Source organism: Diadema antillarum, unplaced genomic scaffold (assembly GCF_040938485.1).
Source record: "Diadema antillarum isolate AM-2024a unplaced genomic scaffold, OU_Dant_1.0 seq00001860_RagTag, whole genome shotgun sequence".
Lineage (NCBI taxonomy): Eukaryota > Metazoa > Echinodermata > Echinoidea > Diadematoida > Diadematidae > Diadema > Diadema antillarum.
This window is the reverse complement of record NW_027272531.1, coordinates 637,242-651,437: the sequence shown is the minus strand read 5'-3', so window position 1 is coordinate 651,437 and position 14,196 is coordinate 637,242. Positions and strand designations below refer to the sequence as shown.

General features: G+C 38.0%; 1 protein-coding gene across 1 annotated transcript; it reads left to right on the top strand.

Annotated features, from left to right (window-relative positions):
• The first annotated feature begins 2,972 nt into the window (after nucleotides 1-2,972).
• Nucleotides 2,973-13,035, top strand: LOC139712819 (ubiquitin recognition factor in ER-associated degradation protein 1-like). Its single transcript, XM_071624611.1, has 11 exons — nucleotides 2,973-3,065; nucleotides 5,222-5,336; nucleotides 5,811-5,843; nucleotides 6,541-6,662; nucleotides 7,422-7,558; nucleotides 8,269-8,341; nucleotides 9,316-9,384; nucleotides 10,074-10,142; nucleotides 10,693-10,749; nucleotides 12,083-12,171; nucleotides 12,759-13,035. Exons 1-11 carry the CDS (start codon nucleotides 3,063-3,065, stop codon nucleotides 12,946-12,948), a joined length of 957 nt encoding a protein of 318 aa, XP_071480712.1. The 5' UTR covers nucleotides 2,973-3,062; the 3' UTR covers nucleotides 12,949-13,035.
• Nucleotides 13,036-14,196: the final 1,161 nt, after the last annotated feature.

The following is a 14,196-nucleotide window of genomic DNA, read 5'->3' as shown; positions in this document are numbered from 1 at the left end:
TCCACATGTATATGAAGGTGGACTCGAGGATATACTATAGTATCTTTGGGGATATAAGCTCTGGCCCCTATAACTATAGTATTTATATACGACGCGAGTTCACACGATGAAGCTTATCCTCGAGGATCATAATAGGCTCACTGCACTCCGTTGACGCTTATCTGAAAGTTCCTTTCAACATGTTCTGTCCACACGACGAAAAGCCCCCCCCCCCCCCCCCCCGTTGCTCGTTGATAGAGCGCAAGGGTAGAGCGCTTAACCCTCACGTAAGATATCTCGTGGATAGCTATCTTATAAAGTTAACTTCAGGTATAGCTAAATTCAAGTGAGCTTATCCTCAAAATTAGCTATCCTCGAGGTTAAATTGCATGTCAATTTAAAGATATTAAACGTGAATAATACTTTAGGAAATCTTAAATAAAGTTTAAACCAGCCCCATGAACATTACAATTCCCAACCTAACGGAAAAGATTTGTGCAACATAATAAATGCGATCCAGAATATTATTCTCCATACTATTTCGACAACCTACCGAAGCTTGTCGAACGCGCTTTCTTCAGTGCAATGAATGCACAAGTTTATGATGTTTTGTTTTAGCTGTGACACGTCATCTGCTGCTGTCAGATTGGTCCACTTGATGACGTCAGTAAAACCTTCGCCTTGACGACGCCAATAAAACCTTCGAATTCATCCGAAGTGTTTGCATTACCGCAAATTTAATTAATTTTCTCCTTGCTCTTGTTGCATTCCCATTGTGGAATGAGTAAAAGTCTTACATTTTTTTCCTTTCCAAAATTCTATAGCATAAACACAACATATATAGATTTGTGCCAAATGGTAATTTTTTTTTGAATGTTCACTTTAAGGATCACCGTCTGAACGTAATTGTGAATCACAAAAAACGAGTTAGATATAGCTCATACATTGAAACTGAATGGCCCTTGAGCTAAAGGTCATTGTCTGATTATGTTTCCATTGATGGTCACTATAATTCCCGATTTCTTCAGGCCATGTCACTGACGTTGAGCCGGTATACGTAATTCTAGAATCCCCGTCTGAACGTCAAAGGATGCATGCATTGCAACTGAATGGCCCTTCGCAGCTAAATGTCATTGTCTGAACGGTTTCCATATACAGATAATGGTCACTACCATCCCTGATTTCTTTAGGCCATCGCACTTAGGCTAAATGATGTATTACGTAATTCTCAGGGCAGTAATTCATTGAAGATGATACAAAACTTAGTATGTAGAAATCCTGTCTTTATAGTTCTCAAACAAAAGGGGTGCAGGCGATCCTCCTCCAACCTGAAAATGAATCAAAAAAAAAAAAAAAAAAAAACATGGCTGGCACAAACACTAGGCCTGTATGCGTATGTGTTTAGAAAAAACAAAACAAAAAGCGGATTTCGTTTCCTTAAAAGAATACAATGTAAGCTTGACATTAGTTTGCACAATGTTAGTATTACTGCATTTTGTCCTTATAGTGCAAGATTGACACTATTTTGTACAATGTTTGTGTATAATGCAGGTTGTCTTTGTACATAATGTTTTGTTTTTGTTTCTGTGAACGTTTCTGTGATATAAAATTGAACGAAATTCGAATAAAGAATTATTTTTTAAAAATGCATCCTTATAATCATTCATGTGGAACACTTTTTCCGAGTCAATAAAAGAGGTGCAACCCCTGGTTGGTTGGGCGGACTCCTCCCCTGCATGGTCGCCATGAGAATCGGACGTCAACCCCGCTCTTAAAACTCACATTCACAAACACAAGTACAATGATTAGGCCCATGCACTTTATATTCATATTATGTGGGGTTGGTCCCTTTCCTTACAATGTTTCAAAATATGACTCAACACTTAACAAAAAGTAAAAAACAAACAAACAAACAAACAAACAAACAAGAAAGATAGACATGGAAAGTTCATTGCAGGTTGACATAATGACAGAGTCCCCTTCAACCAGTCCCCTTGAAGAAAGCGTGTCCAACCTCTAACTGATCGAGGTGTATCGGAGTCACTCTCATCCACACGACAACCATGGAGCCGCTCAATGCCTACCTATTATTGTTCGCACGCTTTCTACCAAATTTTGATTCGATCTTTAGGGCGGCGTGGTTTTATAGAGACCATACAACTATGCCTGAATAAATTTATATACAGGTACCTTGACCATATCGATTGACTGTCATGGGAGCTCTATTGTTTTGATTCTGAGGGCAAGCGAACTGCTTTGAATTTCTTTAGTGATTTAGCTTTGAAGTTACTTTAGCCACTACAACGCAACTTAGTGTAAGAGTGAAATACTAGTCTTTATTTCCTCACTAATGTTTTTGTTACACCCTGCGTTCAGACGATCCCCCGCTGCGAGGGGAATCTCCCGTTTGCCAGGACATCCCCCGGCAATCCCATCGTGTGGACGCTCGGTGGGACATTCCCCTGTCCCCCGGAAAGCTTGTCGAGCCCGGCAACAAATTCTGGTGGGGGACAGAGCGCGCAGCTCATGCAGCTGATTTCCTCCTAAGTGCGCATACTCATAATGCCATTTTGTACGCGCATACGGTGCCTAGCCGTGATTTGTCCCCCGTTCAGCGGGGGATATCAAGACACGTTTGGACGGTCGATCGTAAAAAAAGATACAATCTCTCTACGCTCTCCCCGCGAAGAGGGGGATCGTCTGAACGCCGGGACAAGTTATAATAGGTCGAGTTGGCCAAGATTGCAGACACCCAATTTCTTTACATCTAGTCGTCGGTATTGGCAGGGTCGGATTGTTTTGATGTCGAGCTGTCTAGCGTTCAATTCGTAAGTGCGCCCTCTATCGGCGCAAGATCTTCTTAGCAATTTGCACTGCACTTTGCGTTGCACGTATGAACCACGGATAAACTTTCCACACACCAAAACATTACATAGAGTCTATCTCATTTTGTGTTGTGGCAATGTTGCGAGGAAGGTGAGGGCAAAAGCAGTAATTTTACTTGCCGTGCTCTTTTACGAACGTCACGGAACTCCGGGCCCGGTTTGATACACCAGCTAGCAGACTTTGGCAACTCAGTAACGATGGTAGGTTGCAAGTTATCCTTCGGTGTCGACAGTTGCAGACACTGAAATTCTTTCGTCATCGGTAATGAGTCTGGTGGCTGGCCGCGCTGCGAACTAACGTTAGAGTCTACGTATTTCAATACTGTGGGACTACGAATATGGAAGAATGAGTTTGCAATCTAACGTTAATAGATCATAGATGTCTACAGTACATTACCATGATCCCGGCGGTGGGCCCGAGAACCAGGATCTTGACTTTACCACAACCAATTTGTATTTGTAGCTTAGAGCAGATCCAGTGCCCGTGTAGGGTGTTGTGTGTTAAATATGTTGTGTGTAAGAGTTAAATTTTATGGCTTAATTTTTAATAAGTAAAGATTTCACTAGTCCGTCACAGCTGTACGTGTACAGTAATTGAATGGTCTGTTTGAGGCGACGGGATAGGGATTCCATATTGCGCAATAATGTAAATACGCTCAATGAGCAACTACTTCACATTACTCAGTGTCTACCTAACATTAGAGCTAGAGCAACGTGGATCAGCCGATCACAGAACGGCTATATGGATCTAGAAGTGGTGTGTTTCCTAAATCATATCTTTTATCTATTTTTTTTTAAAGTAAGACTAAGAGTGAAGGACCTAGACTAGTTTTTGTTGAGATGGGGCTTAGTTCAGGTCAACGTTTTAATACTGTGAGATACTGAGAAATCTCTTTTTATGAAAAACATAAATATACTTGTGAAAGAGCATACAATTTCATTAAAGAGGAATTCAAAGTTTTTTTGATGGAAATTTGCTTCGAAATTCCTGAGATTTTCAAAAACAAAGAGGTCCCAATAAAAGGCGGGCCTACCTTTTATCACTTTGTTTAACTTTGTGTTTTTATGTCTCTGTCATGTCAGAACCAATTGTCATCAAATAGACTTTGAATTCCTCTTAAAATTGTATGCTTTCTTTTATTTCATAAACTATGGTTTCTATTAATTACCATGCAAAATGTTAAAATCCCATCACATTCCCCATCCCCCATCACATTTCCCATCACAAGCAATACTAAACATCGCTTTAAATCATGTTATTGTTAGATCTATGTACTACTTATTCTGATCAGTCCGAGGATCTACAGTACAGTGCACTCCCGTTACAATGAACACTGTTGTAACGAAATTTCGTTACAACGAAGTAAATCTTCTGGTCCCAAAATTATCACCATTAAAGTCTATGGCACAAAATTCGCTTATAACGAACACGGTTATAGCGAAATTTCCGTTATAACGAAGTCTTTTCCGAACGCCACAGACAAAGAAAAACAAAAGAAATGTGCTCCATTATAACGAAATGCGAATTGCTTTCGAAAATACGTAGCGGAACAAGCATTTATAGCATCTCTGCATGGGTGAACGCTTCACACCACTGTGTGTTCGCTCCTTGTGCCACACACACTTTCTGAGTGGAACTTGCGTTTATTATTGTAATACAGTTATCTCATCACATTTCACATAGCTTTCCAGTGTATGATGAGTATTCAGCAAACATAATGTGATATATATGCGTGGTTTCCTTGTTTTCGTTATATATTGTATTTGTTCAGTTATAACGAAATTTCGTTATAACGAAAGAAAACCGCCGGTCCCGAGCATTTCGTTATAACGGGAGTGCACTGTACAAATGTACCGGTATATACATGTAGTCATGTGCAATGGTGTGGTGTGGCATTGAGCATTTGCCTGCTTAAAATTGTGACTAGCATTTATTCATAATTCATTTAATTTTCAGTGCAGTACAAGCTTCAGCCAGGACCGTTCTTCAGCATGTCAGTGCACAGTGAACAAACAAACAAACAAAGATATAATTATATAATTTTACAAAGTGATATTAAAATCAACATGAAATTGATCAGGAAACTTTGAATACACCTTGGCCTTGGTGGCTAAGGTAACTCCTAGAACCTCATCCTTACCAGTTCACTCATGGTAGTAATGTTATGACTTCTGATACGTAAAGATCTTCTCTAGTGATGTTTGATAAAGAAACATTCTTTTGTTTTGACATTTCGATTATTGTGCTGAAAATCTGACCTTTAATCTTTAGTGAGTAGTCAATCAATGTAAGTCTGTTCAATATTTCAAGTTATATGTTTTGTTTCTTTTTCTTTTATTTCCCCTTTCTTCTGCAGTTCGGGTTCAATTCATTTGCTCCTTTCCCGAACCAGTTCAAGACACAGTACCGATGTTTTTCTGTGTCTATGCTGTCCGGTACCTACAGGGAGGATGTGGAGAGGGGTGGAAAGAGTGAGGCCTACTGTCTTTTCTGCATCTTAAATTCAGAGGATTTTGTTTGTTTGTTTGTTTGTTTGTTTGTTGTAGATTTTAAGTATTAGAATTGACTTTTTGTAAAAGAAGAAAGTCTTTTAGATAAAAAAGAGGTAAATGATTGAATGCAAGAACTTTTGGAAAATTTAGGCTGACATCAGCACAATGTGCTTATTATGTGTGGTCCTTGTATGTGATTGCTTTCCCTGCCTGTTTGTCATTCTGCCTCTAAAGAAGATTCTGCTAGGATCGAAAGTTCAGGCCCCTTTTTGACTCCATTTTACTCTATTGGCTTACCACTATTGGATATTAAAGCAGTTTCAGGAGTTTTTTTTTTTTTTCTTCTTCTTCTTTTTTTTTTCTTTTTTGTACAAACCCCAGAAGAAATAGTATTTGATATGGTTAGCTAATACACTTGTACTAAAATACATTTTCTGATTTTGATCTTAACAGTCATCATGCCGCCTTCTGCTCTTGATACCCTGGGTAAGTCAGTTGTCATTGTTTCTATGCAAACTTTCAAATACAAGAATGCAAGTGTATACAGTGCACTCCCGTAATAACAAACACGGTTATAATGAAATTCTGGTTACAATGAAGTAAAAATTCAAGCTGCAACATTATCCACTCTGTATTTCATTGTTTATTCGTTTGGTTGTAACGAAATTTTGATATAACGAAAGTAAACTACCAGTCCCAAGAACTTCGTTATAAGAGGAGTCAACTGTATTATGTTTATTCAAATTGATAGGATCAAAGATGAGTTCCAAAATGTTTTCTTATACTTTCATATAAAAATTATCACCTGTTCATTCCTCTGCTAAATGCCAATGAAGGTCCTCTTCTGTACTCCTCTGTCACATAAACATGTCATGCCTGTATCAAGCTTTAGATTTCTCCTGTTACAAGTCTGTTCATTTGAAGATGAAATATCCTGTAAATGGTTCATCTTTCTCTTCCCTGACTCTGATGTACAAGTAAAAATGAGACATTGGTTTGATATCTCAGATCTATTGGTGGAAATATTTATGGACGGACAGACAGATGTTCCTATGTGTGCATATCATACAATCATATGTGTACAGCAAAACCAAAACCAAAGGTGAAGGTGTGGAGAACAGCTCACTGGATGACTTTTTTGATGAACCAGCTACTTCAAGGCTTTTTTGCTTTTCCTTTGTAGCTCGACTTCACATTGAGTACCCAATGCTGTTCAAGTTACATAACAAGAAACACAACAGGACCACACACTGCGGGGTGCTAGAGTTTGTGGCTGATGAGGGGAAGGTGTACCTTCCATACTGGGTAACTATCACCATACTTTTTTTTTCCAAGGAGAAGCATATACCGTATCTTTAGAAAAAAAAAATGGAATGTGTGCTGAACAAGGAAAGTGTTAAAATAGTAATGATGCCCCTTGCAAATTTTGTATGCTGATTTGTTGTGACATAACAATAAAACGTACTAGGTTTATTTTCTTCATTTTTTGCTGTTCTTACTTGTATCCAGAGACATTTTTCTACTGTTAAGAGTCCTGATGCCAAAAAAACACTTATTTCTTTGATGGGTCTCATCTGTATGTCATGACAAAATGAGACTTGAGGCTTGCTGGATGACTTTCCAAACATCACATTTGCCCAGTGGCACAATTTGGTCCTCTCTAAGCTAGCAGCGTAGATTTTTAGCACTTCATGAGCAGTGAGCAAAATGTTCTCTGTAAAATGAGACCAGACTCTGTAAGGGGTCTCCTGTGGCAAAGCAAACGTGTATCTATGTGGTTACTGTAAAAGTGGACATTTTCACGGTGTTGAAATTTTTGCGCATTTCACGCAACCAGAAGCTAGCACCAAAATAAAAGCTTTGCGAATATTTTTCCTTGCCATGTGTTCTAGTAGTTGATGTCTTGATTCCGTGGAATTAAAAACAAGTGAAACTCTTCTTACCTGGCCGAGCATGAAAAAGTAGTCGCGCGAAATATCCACTTTTACAGTACATTGACACCACTTGTAGTGTTTGTTACCTTGTGTGCTTCTTGGATTTTTTTCTCCTTCTTTTCTGTCACAGATGATGCAGAATTTGCTCCTAGATGAAGGAGACTTGTTAAACATCCAGGTGGAGGCCAATGGACTTCCTGTCGCTACCTACTCCAAGTTCCAGCCACAGTCCACAGATTTCCTCGACATTTTCAATCCCAAGGCTGTGTATCCTTTCTTGATCAAAATCATTTGGGTTTTGTTTCTTTTCTTTTCTTTCCTTTTTTCTTTGCGCATACCTTCGTGTGTGTGTGTGTGTGTGTGTGTGTGTGTGTGTGTATGTGTATGTGTGTGTGAATAAGCTCATTTGCAAATACTGGAAGTTTACTCTTAAAAAAAGGAGCTTATATTTTTGAACTCAGTATTACTGAAAAAATATTATACACTACACTTTTTCTGCAAAACTTTTCTCTGATGGGAGTAAAGCAAAACAAAACACAGCTTTTTGAAAATTGAATACAATATTTATGATGTGTCTACATAATAATCTGATAGCTTGGGGTTATAGTTCAAAGCAATCATTGCATTACAGCTTCAAAGATGTGACATGGTTATGTGTTAGATTCAGAGGACTAATAAAACATACCAGGTACTTGCTGTTGGTGCTTACACTGTACCTGTAGCATAGATTGTTCTTTATATGTATCAGCATCACATCTGAAAGCTTGATATGGTTAACTGTGCAAGAAAATTTGATTTCCCATCATTTTGCCAGACAAAGGATTTTTGGGGGTAGATTTTAATACATATTGGTGCATTTCCACACTAATCAGAACAATGCATTGTCTGTCCTTGGTCAATAGGGGCTGTTTTCTTAGTGCACAATTGTTTGTGTAACATTTTCGTCATTGTGTCCTTAACATGTATAATTTCTTCAGCCTGGAGAACATACTTAGGGGGTTTGCCTGCCTAACAAAAGGTGATATGATTGCCATCAAGTACAATGACAAGGTAAGGCTGCTAGTTGATTTGCACCATGTAAATAAGAACAGCAAAAGAACAATGTGAGCTTGGCACGCTCTTGTTTTTACTAGTGACCGGCCTCGAAACTCAAGAAAATTTTGATACTGTCTGAGAGTGTTGTGTTCAGTTCAGTTCAGTGTAATTGATATATTTTTCAGAAGTAACATGTTTGTAGTGATATCACACAAGCCAATATCGGGTGGCGAGGTGCATCAGTCGGTAATGTGTCTGCCATGGAATCAAATGTTGCGAGTTCGTGTCCCAGTGAGTCTAGCTGAGCAGTATTGTGTGTTATCATGCCGTCCCTTCCGTAAGAGGCAAAACACTCTGTCCCCCTATAGGACACAAAATGGAGGTCCCGTGTGGGAGCGAGTCTCAACCCATGCATGTAAAAGATCTCCTCAGATCTGAGATCTTAAAGATCTGCTTACTCCTCACAAGGAGTAGGGTGCACACCCAGTGGAGTAGTCCGCCCAAATAAATACAGGAAAATGGGTGGATCAAGTAATCAACCAGGCCATGTGGTGGCATTTGAGAAGGAAATACACAAAACGGTGGGGTGAAAAGTTTTGTAATAAACAAAAAGATATTAGAGAGTGAATTTCGGATGGGGAGTGCAGAAATGAAAGATGCTTGTTATCCATTATTTTAACTCAAATACATGATAGAGTTATTGGTTATGTAGAACTACATGTACATGCATAAAAATGCACATTAAACAAGCCACTTTCTTCTATTCGCTTGGAAAAAAAGAAAAGAAAAACTCTACTGTTCCACTCTCCGATAAGAGTGCAGTGCTGGCTGTAGATATTAGTCATAGAAATTACATCCACAAACAATTGGAAGATAATATTATACTTCATTGAGAAGATTAGACATTGCTGCCATCTTTATCATCTGTAAAAATGCCATGTCTGATAATGGTTTCTTTTTCACTTGCTGTTCCTTTCCATTTTTTAAAGATATATGAACTGGAAGTGTTGGAGACAAAGCCAAGTGATGCAGTGTCAATTATTGAGTGTGACATGAGTGTGAGTATAATTTGAATGCTTCACCAGAATGGGCAAACAGGTGTTGGATAATGAATTTGATGAAACAACACCAGCTGTACCATGTGTTCACAATACAGATTAGTGTTTGATATTTAAGGCCTTACATGTACTCTCCTGGTGCATGGAGTAAATGCTGTGCGTCCAGAGTATCTGTTTTCAGCAGCAAAGTATATAGCAGACCCATGAGAACCATTTGCCAGTTTGAAATAATGTCTTCCAAGAAGTGAAAAGTTATTCTTTCCCCCTCTTTTTCTAATCTCTGTCTGTCTGAATAGCTCCTTAATGACAAATGCACTCGAAGAGTCGTGATTTAGTCAGTGAGTGGGGCACTCATTTAGTTTATGCATTTGATTGACTCCCAGCTTGATTCAGTACATTGTGAAGTGATGTTTCAAGGCGGATGAACCTGCAACTTGTTTCATGCATGCAGCAAATTTGCCAACCTGCAATTTTAGTGCATTCACAATAACCATGGCATAATTGATGCTCAGTAAGTTGAGGATAGGAATTTGCTTACTACTTTAAGATACCAAAAGGCCCCATAATCAGAGTTTCTGAAATCACTGTCTAATGTAATACAAGGTAGTTTTCTTTCTTAGTACAGTATATTTTTTCACTGTTTCCTTTTTCTTTTCTTTCTTTTTGTGTCATTGATTGTCAATGTGCAGGTGGAATTTGCTGCCCCTGTAGACTATGTGGAACCTGTAGCACCAAAACAAAAGCAACCTGAAAGTGAGGTGAGTGTGCCTTAACCCGGTGGCTTGTGTATTATGTCTGTAGAGATTTCAGAATTCAGTATGGAACAGGTTACCATCCTGTAGCTAGTGTGATGCCACAGCTAATTGTTACAATGTACTAGTACATTGTTCTGCAACATTTACTTTTATTCATTTTGTGCTGGTGCATGTCCTCAGTGCTCCGTGTTGTACCATCCTGTGTTATAAAACATATTGAAGCCAGAGTCTTGTGTAATCTCCCCAAGTGTTGTAAAAACATTATGGAGTCTTTCTAACTGGTTGAGGCTCATTTCGAGCCTATGGAAGAGGGTCATGGGCAACCCATTTGATATAAAGACTAAACCCTGTGTTTACACAATACTTGAACAGAAGGTATAGCATGCAGACAGCATTCATGAATTCAAAGAGATTTAACTTGTATTTTGAAAATTACATCAAACATTGTCAAAGCATGATATATGAAAGGGTAGATACAACCATATCAAATTATTAGATGAGTTATGACACCAAACTGTATTCTTACCAAACCTCTTTCTCCCCGTTCTGTCAGGACATGCAAATGGATAGTACAGACTATTCACAGTACATCGATGTCAACAAATTCAGAGTGAGTAACACACGATATGTTCTGCCTAGAGTCCTAGCTTGGTGTTCCTTTGAGTGCTTTGGGCAATTTATATTATGCTTTGATTAGCAGAGATAATTTATGTCAGACATGAATGAATTTGCAGCTAATCATGCATAAATCAATCCTTTTAAATCACACAAAAGACCATATTGGTGTTATGCTTGATTTTTATGTGTTATACATTTACATTTGAGTATATGAATATAAGAACGACCCAAGTCCAATTTTTGGCGAAATTCAGTTTGACATGGGAAATTGTAGCTTATGCATGGACTCATCTTGTGTATAAATGATAAATCCTAATTACCCCCGGAAGTGCCTGAAATGAATGAGTTAAATCTTATATTAATGTAAGAATGAAGGACTTGGGTCATTCTTACATTCATATAATAGCGCCCTCTCTCATCCTTCTCCCATCTCTATAGCAGAATATCATGTATATGAATCAAAGAACGACCCAAGTCCATATGAATCAAAGAACGACCCAAGTCCACCACACAAAATGGCCTCTCCACAATTAATGTAAATGTTAATTGTCATAATAATATATGTTCTAATTTGTATATACAATGTTGCCTTCCCATCACAGTTAAATAGAATATTATTGGACATATAAAAAAGATATGAAGTTTTTTTTAGTTTACTCGAAATGATCTTCCATGGACTTGGGTTGTTCTTATATTCATATACTCATTTGTATTCAAGTGTTTATGAAATGCTTATAAAATTTCTTATTCAAGGAATCACAAATAATCTGATGTGTTATGTCTCCGTCTTTTAAAAAATTCTGTCACTGAAAAAATTTGATGTTATACATGAAGTTGGTATAAGTTTGCATACACCTGCATACTCAACCCATTTATTATCACCTTAAACATGTCTTGTTAACTGTTAACTTTATTACATTTATGTTCTGCTTAGCAATCAATGAAAATTACAGCATCTTTCCAACCTCTGCTCACCAGGGGTGCACAGAACTGTTACCACTATGGCATGATTTTGCTGCTGTTTCATCACAAATAGAATACTGTATATGCCAAATTTTTCGCGAGGTTTTTATTATTGCAAATTTCGCGAGTCAGGTGCTCTTTGCGAAATTAAAGACAGGCGAAAATAATGACTCTGATCCCGATATGAATGTGACACACACGTATACATTTCTCCATTCAGTGCATTACTCCACGATCGCGAATTTAACCACTTGTGAAATCGTCGGGAAGTCCCGATTCACGAAATTGAGACTCGCTAAATATATGGTGTATACAGTAGTGTACATTTACAGTCGTACTTATGATTGATTTCATCCTGGCAGGCATTCCAAGGGGAAGGTCACAGGTTAGACGGCAAGAAGAAGAATGTGGAATACAAGCCTGTCATCCCTCCAGAAGACATCCCACAGAGGTACTTATAGAAATCTTTATCAACTATATCAATTCTTTTTATGGGGGCGCTGTGGCATAGTGGATAAGACCAGAGTTCAATTCCCGCCCAGTGCTTACGTCCTTGAACAAGATGTTTTTACCCACAATGTCCCTCTCTACCCAGGTGTATACCTGGCAACGCTAGGGTAATAATAATGGCAGGGCCCTCTTTTAGAACAGTGGCAGCACTGAAAAGGCTACCCTGGATACAGAAGATGACATATTATTATCAGTAGTAGTAGTAGTGGTAGTAGTAGTAGTAGTAGTTGTAGTAGTAGTAGCAGTAGTTGCACAAATTTCTGTCAAACCTGCAGCATAAGATAGAATAATGTTTCTTATATGCAAGTATCTTCAGGATGGCATTTTATTTGTTATGTTACCATTTCCTGTATAATGCCATAATCTGTTCAGTGAAGCTGCAAATCTGATATATCACTGCACCCTGCAAAAGTATAAAATTTCTATATTTAAAGCATTGATTAAATTAAATCTTGTTTCCACCACACCTTGCAGTTCTGAAGTTCCATACTGACTTCAAATGCCAATTTGTTTTTCGTGAAAATTCAGGGGCATCCCAAACTATGACTACAAGAAGGGCACACTGACCTTCATCAGGAGGATACGACCTTCTGCAGCTAGCAATGGAGTTGGTTTGGTGAGTTCTGGAGTTTCTATTTTCCTAGTTGACATACCATATAGCGCACTGGAACACGAGTTCTCCATACAGGCAAATGAGCCTGTTTTGATGTTTCCATAAATGGCTGTAGTACATAACATTACATAACCGTTTTGTATGTATGTAAAATACAAACAACTAGTAGTTTATTAATACAGGTACATATACCTCATAAAACTTAATTACCTTAAATTAAATTGTTTTGATGGCCTAGTAGATCAATTCCCTAGCTGTGATGAGAATGAAATACAAGTTCAAGAGGTGTCCGTTCCTATGAAGTAATTCTGATATATTCTCCATGGATTATTCAGGGGTTATTGCGCAATTGAATGATTTTGAAGCTATAGTTTCTAAGTTTGAGCAAGGCACACAGTCAGAATGTTAGCCTACAAATACTCCAAAGCCCAGAACAGGGCCTCTGCTAGTTATATCAATTAAATCATTTTGATTTGCTCTGGAATAGATGATGATACTGTAAAACGAGGAATGTTCGTGTGCATTTTAATTTTCGTGAAATTAAAATGCACGTGAAAGTTCTTGTCTACACTATACACATTGAATGTTAGAGGCAACTTGCGAAAATTTCATTCCGCAGAAATTTCATGCTGCGGAAAAGGCCATCGGCTCCAATTCACAAAAATTTCATGCTGCGAAAATATCTTGTTTTACAGTATCATTCTGAAGTCCTCGTGGCAGACTTCAGCCAGTTAGTTCTTCAGTGAATTGGAAAGTCATGATATTGGTCATGCTCTAGTCCTGTGTATGAAAGGAGTGACTGTACTGATTATCACCAATGTTTGGTTGTATTCTTTATTGTTTTCTCTCCACGACAGGATGAACCAGATTCCTTCCAAGCATTCAAAGGAGATGGCCAGAAGTTGAGACAAAAATCAAGAACAAAATAACTTTTCATTTATTGTTGTTATAGCTATATTAGTGTAATATATTTAAGTTTATGACGTAGACCATTTGTAAATGACTTACATAACTATACTTGTCCCAACTGAATGTGTAGTGTATGTGACATGCTGTTCAAGAAAATCATAATATAATGAATATTACCTAGGTCCTGTCATAAGTTTCTCAAAAATGATTTTTTTTCCCCCCATCATCAACTTCAAGACAAGTTAGACTGGGAAATGGGAAGGCTACCTATGAGGTTAGTCTTCATATTCTGCAAAGCCATATCCAATGTCTAATATGGCCTGTTTGGGTTAGTTTTTTTTTTCAGAATTGTAAAATAGTACAATTTCTTTTGGATGCATTTTCCTTGTGATATGATCAATGAAGAGATTATAAAGTGCATAAATCAGAGACAAGCATTATGAG

What these genes read in the sequence shown, in the direction of transcription:
- LOC139712819 (XM_071624611.1), top strand. An exon ending in TTCTGCTCTTGATACCCTGG is followed by an intron (nt 5,844 to 6,540) that starts GTAAGTCAGTTG and finishes TTTCCTTTGTAG; the next exon opens with CTCGACTTCACATTGAGTAC. An exon ending in AGGTGTACCTTCCATACTGG is followed by an intron (nt 6,663 to 7,421) that starts GTAACTATCACC and finishes TTTCTGTCACAG; the next exon opens with ATGATGCAGAATTTGCTCCT.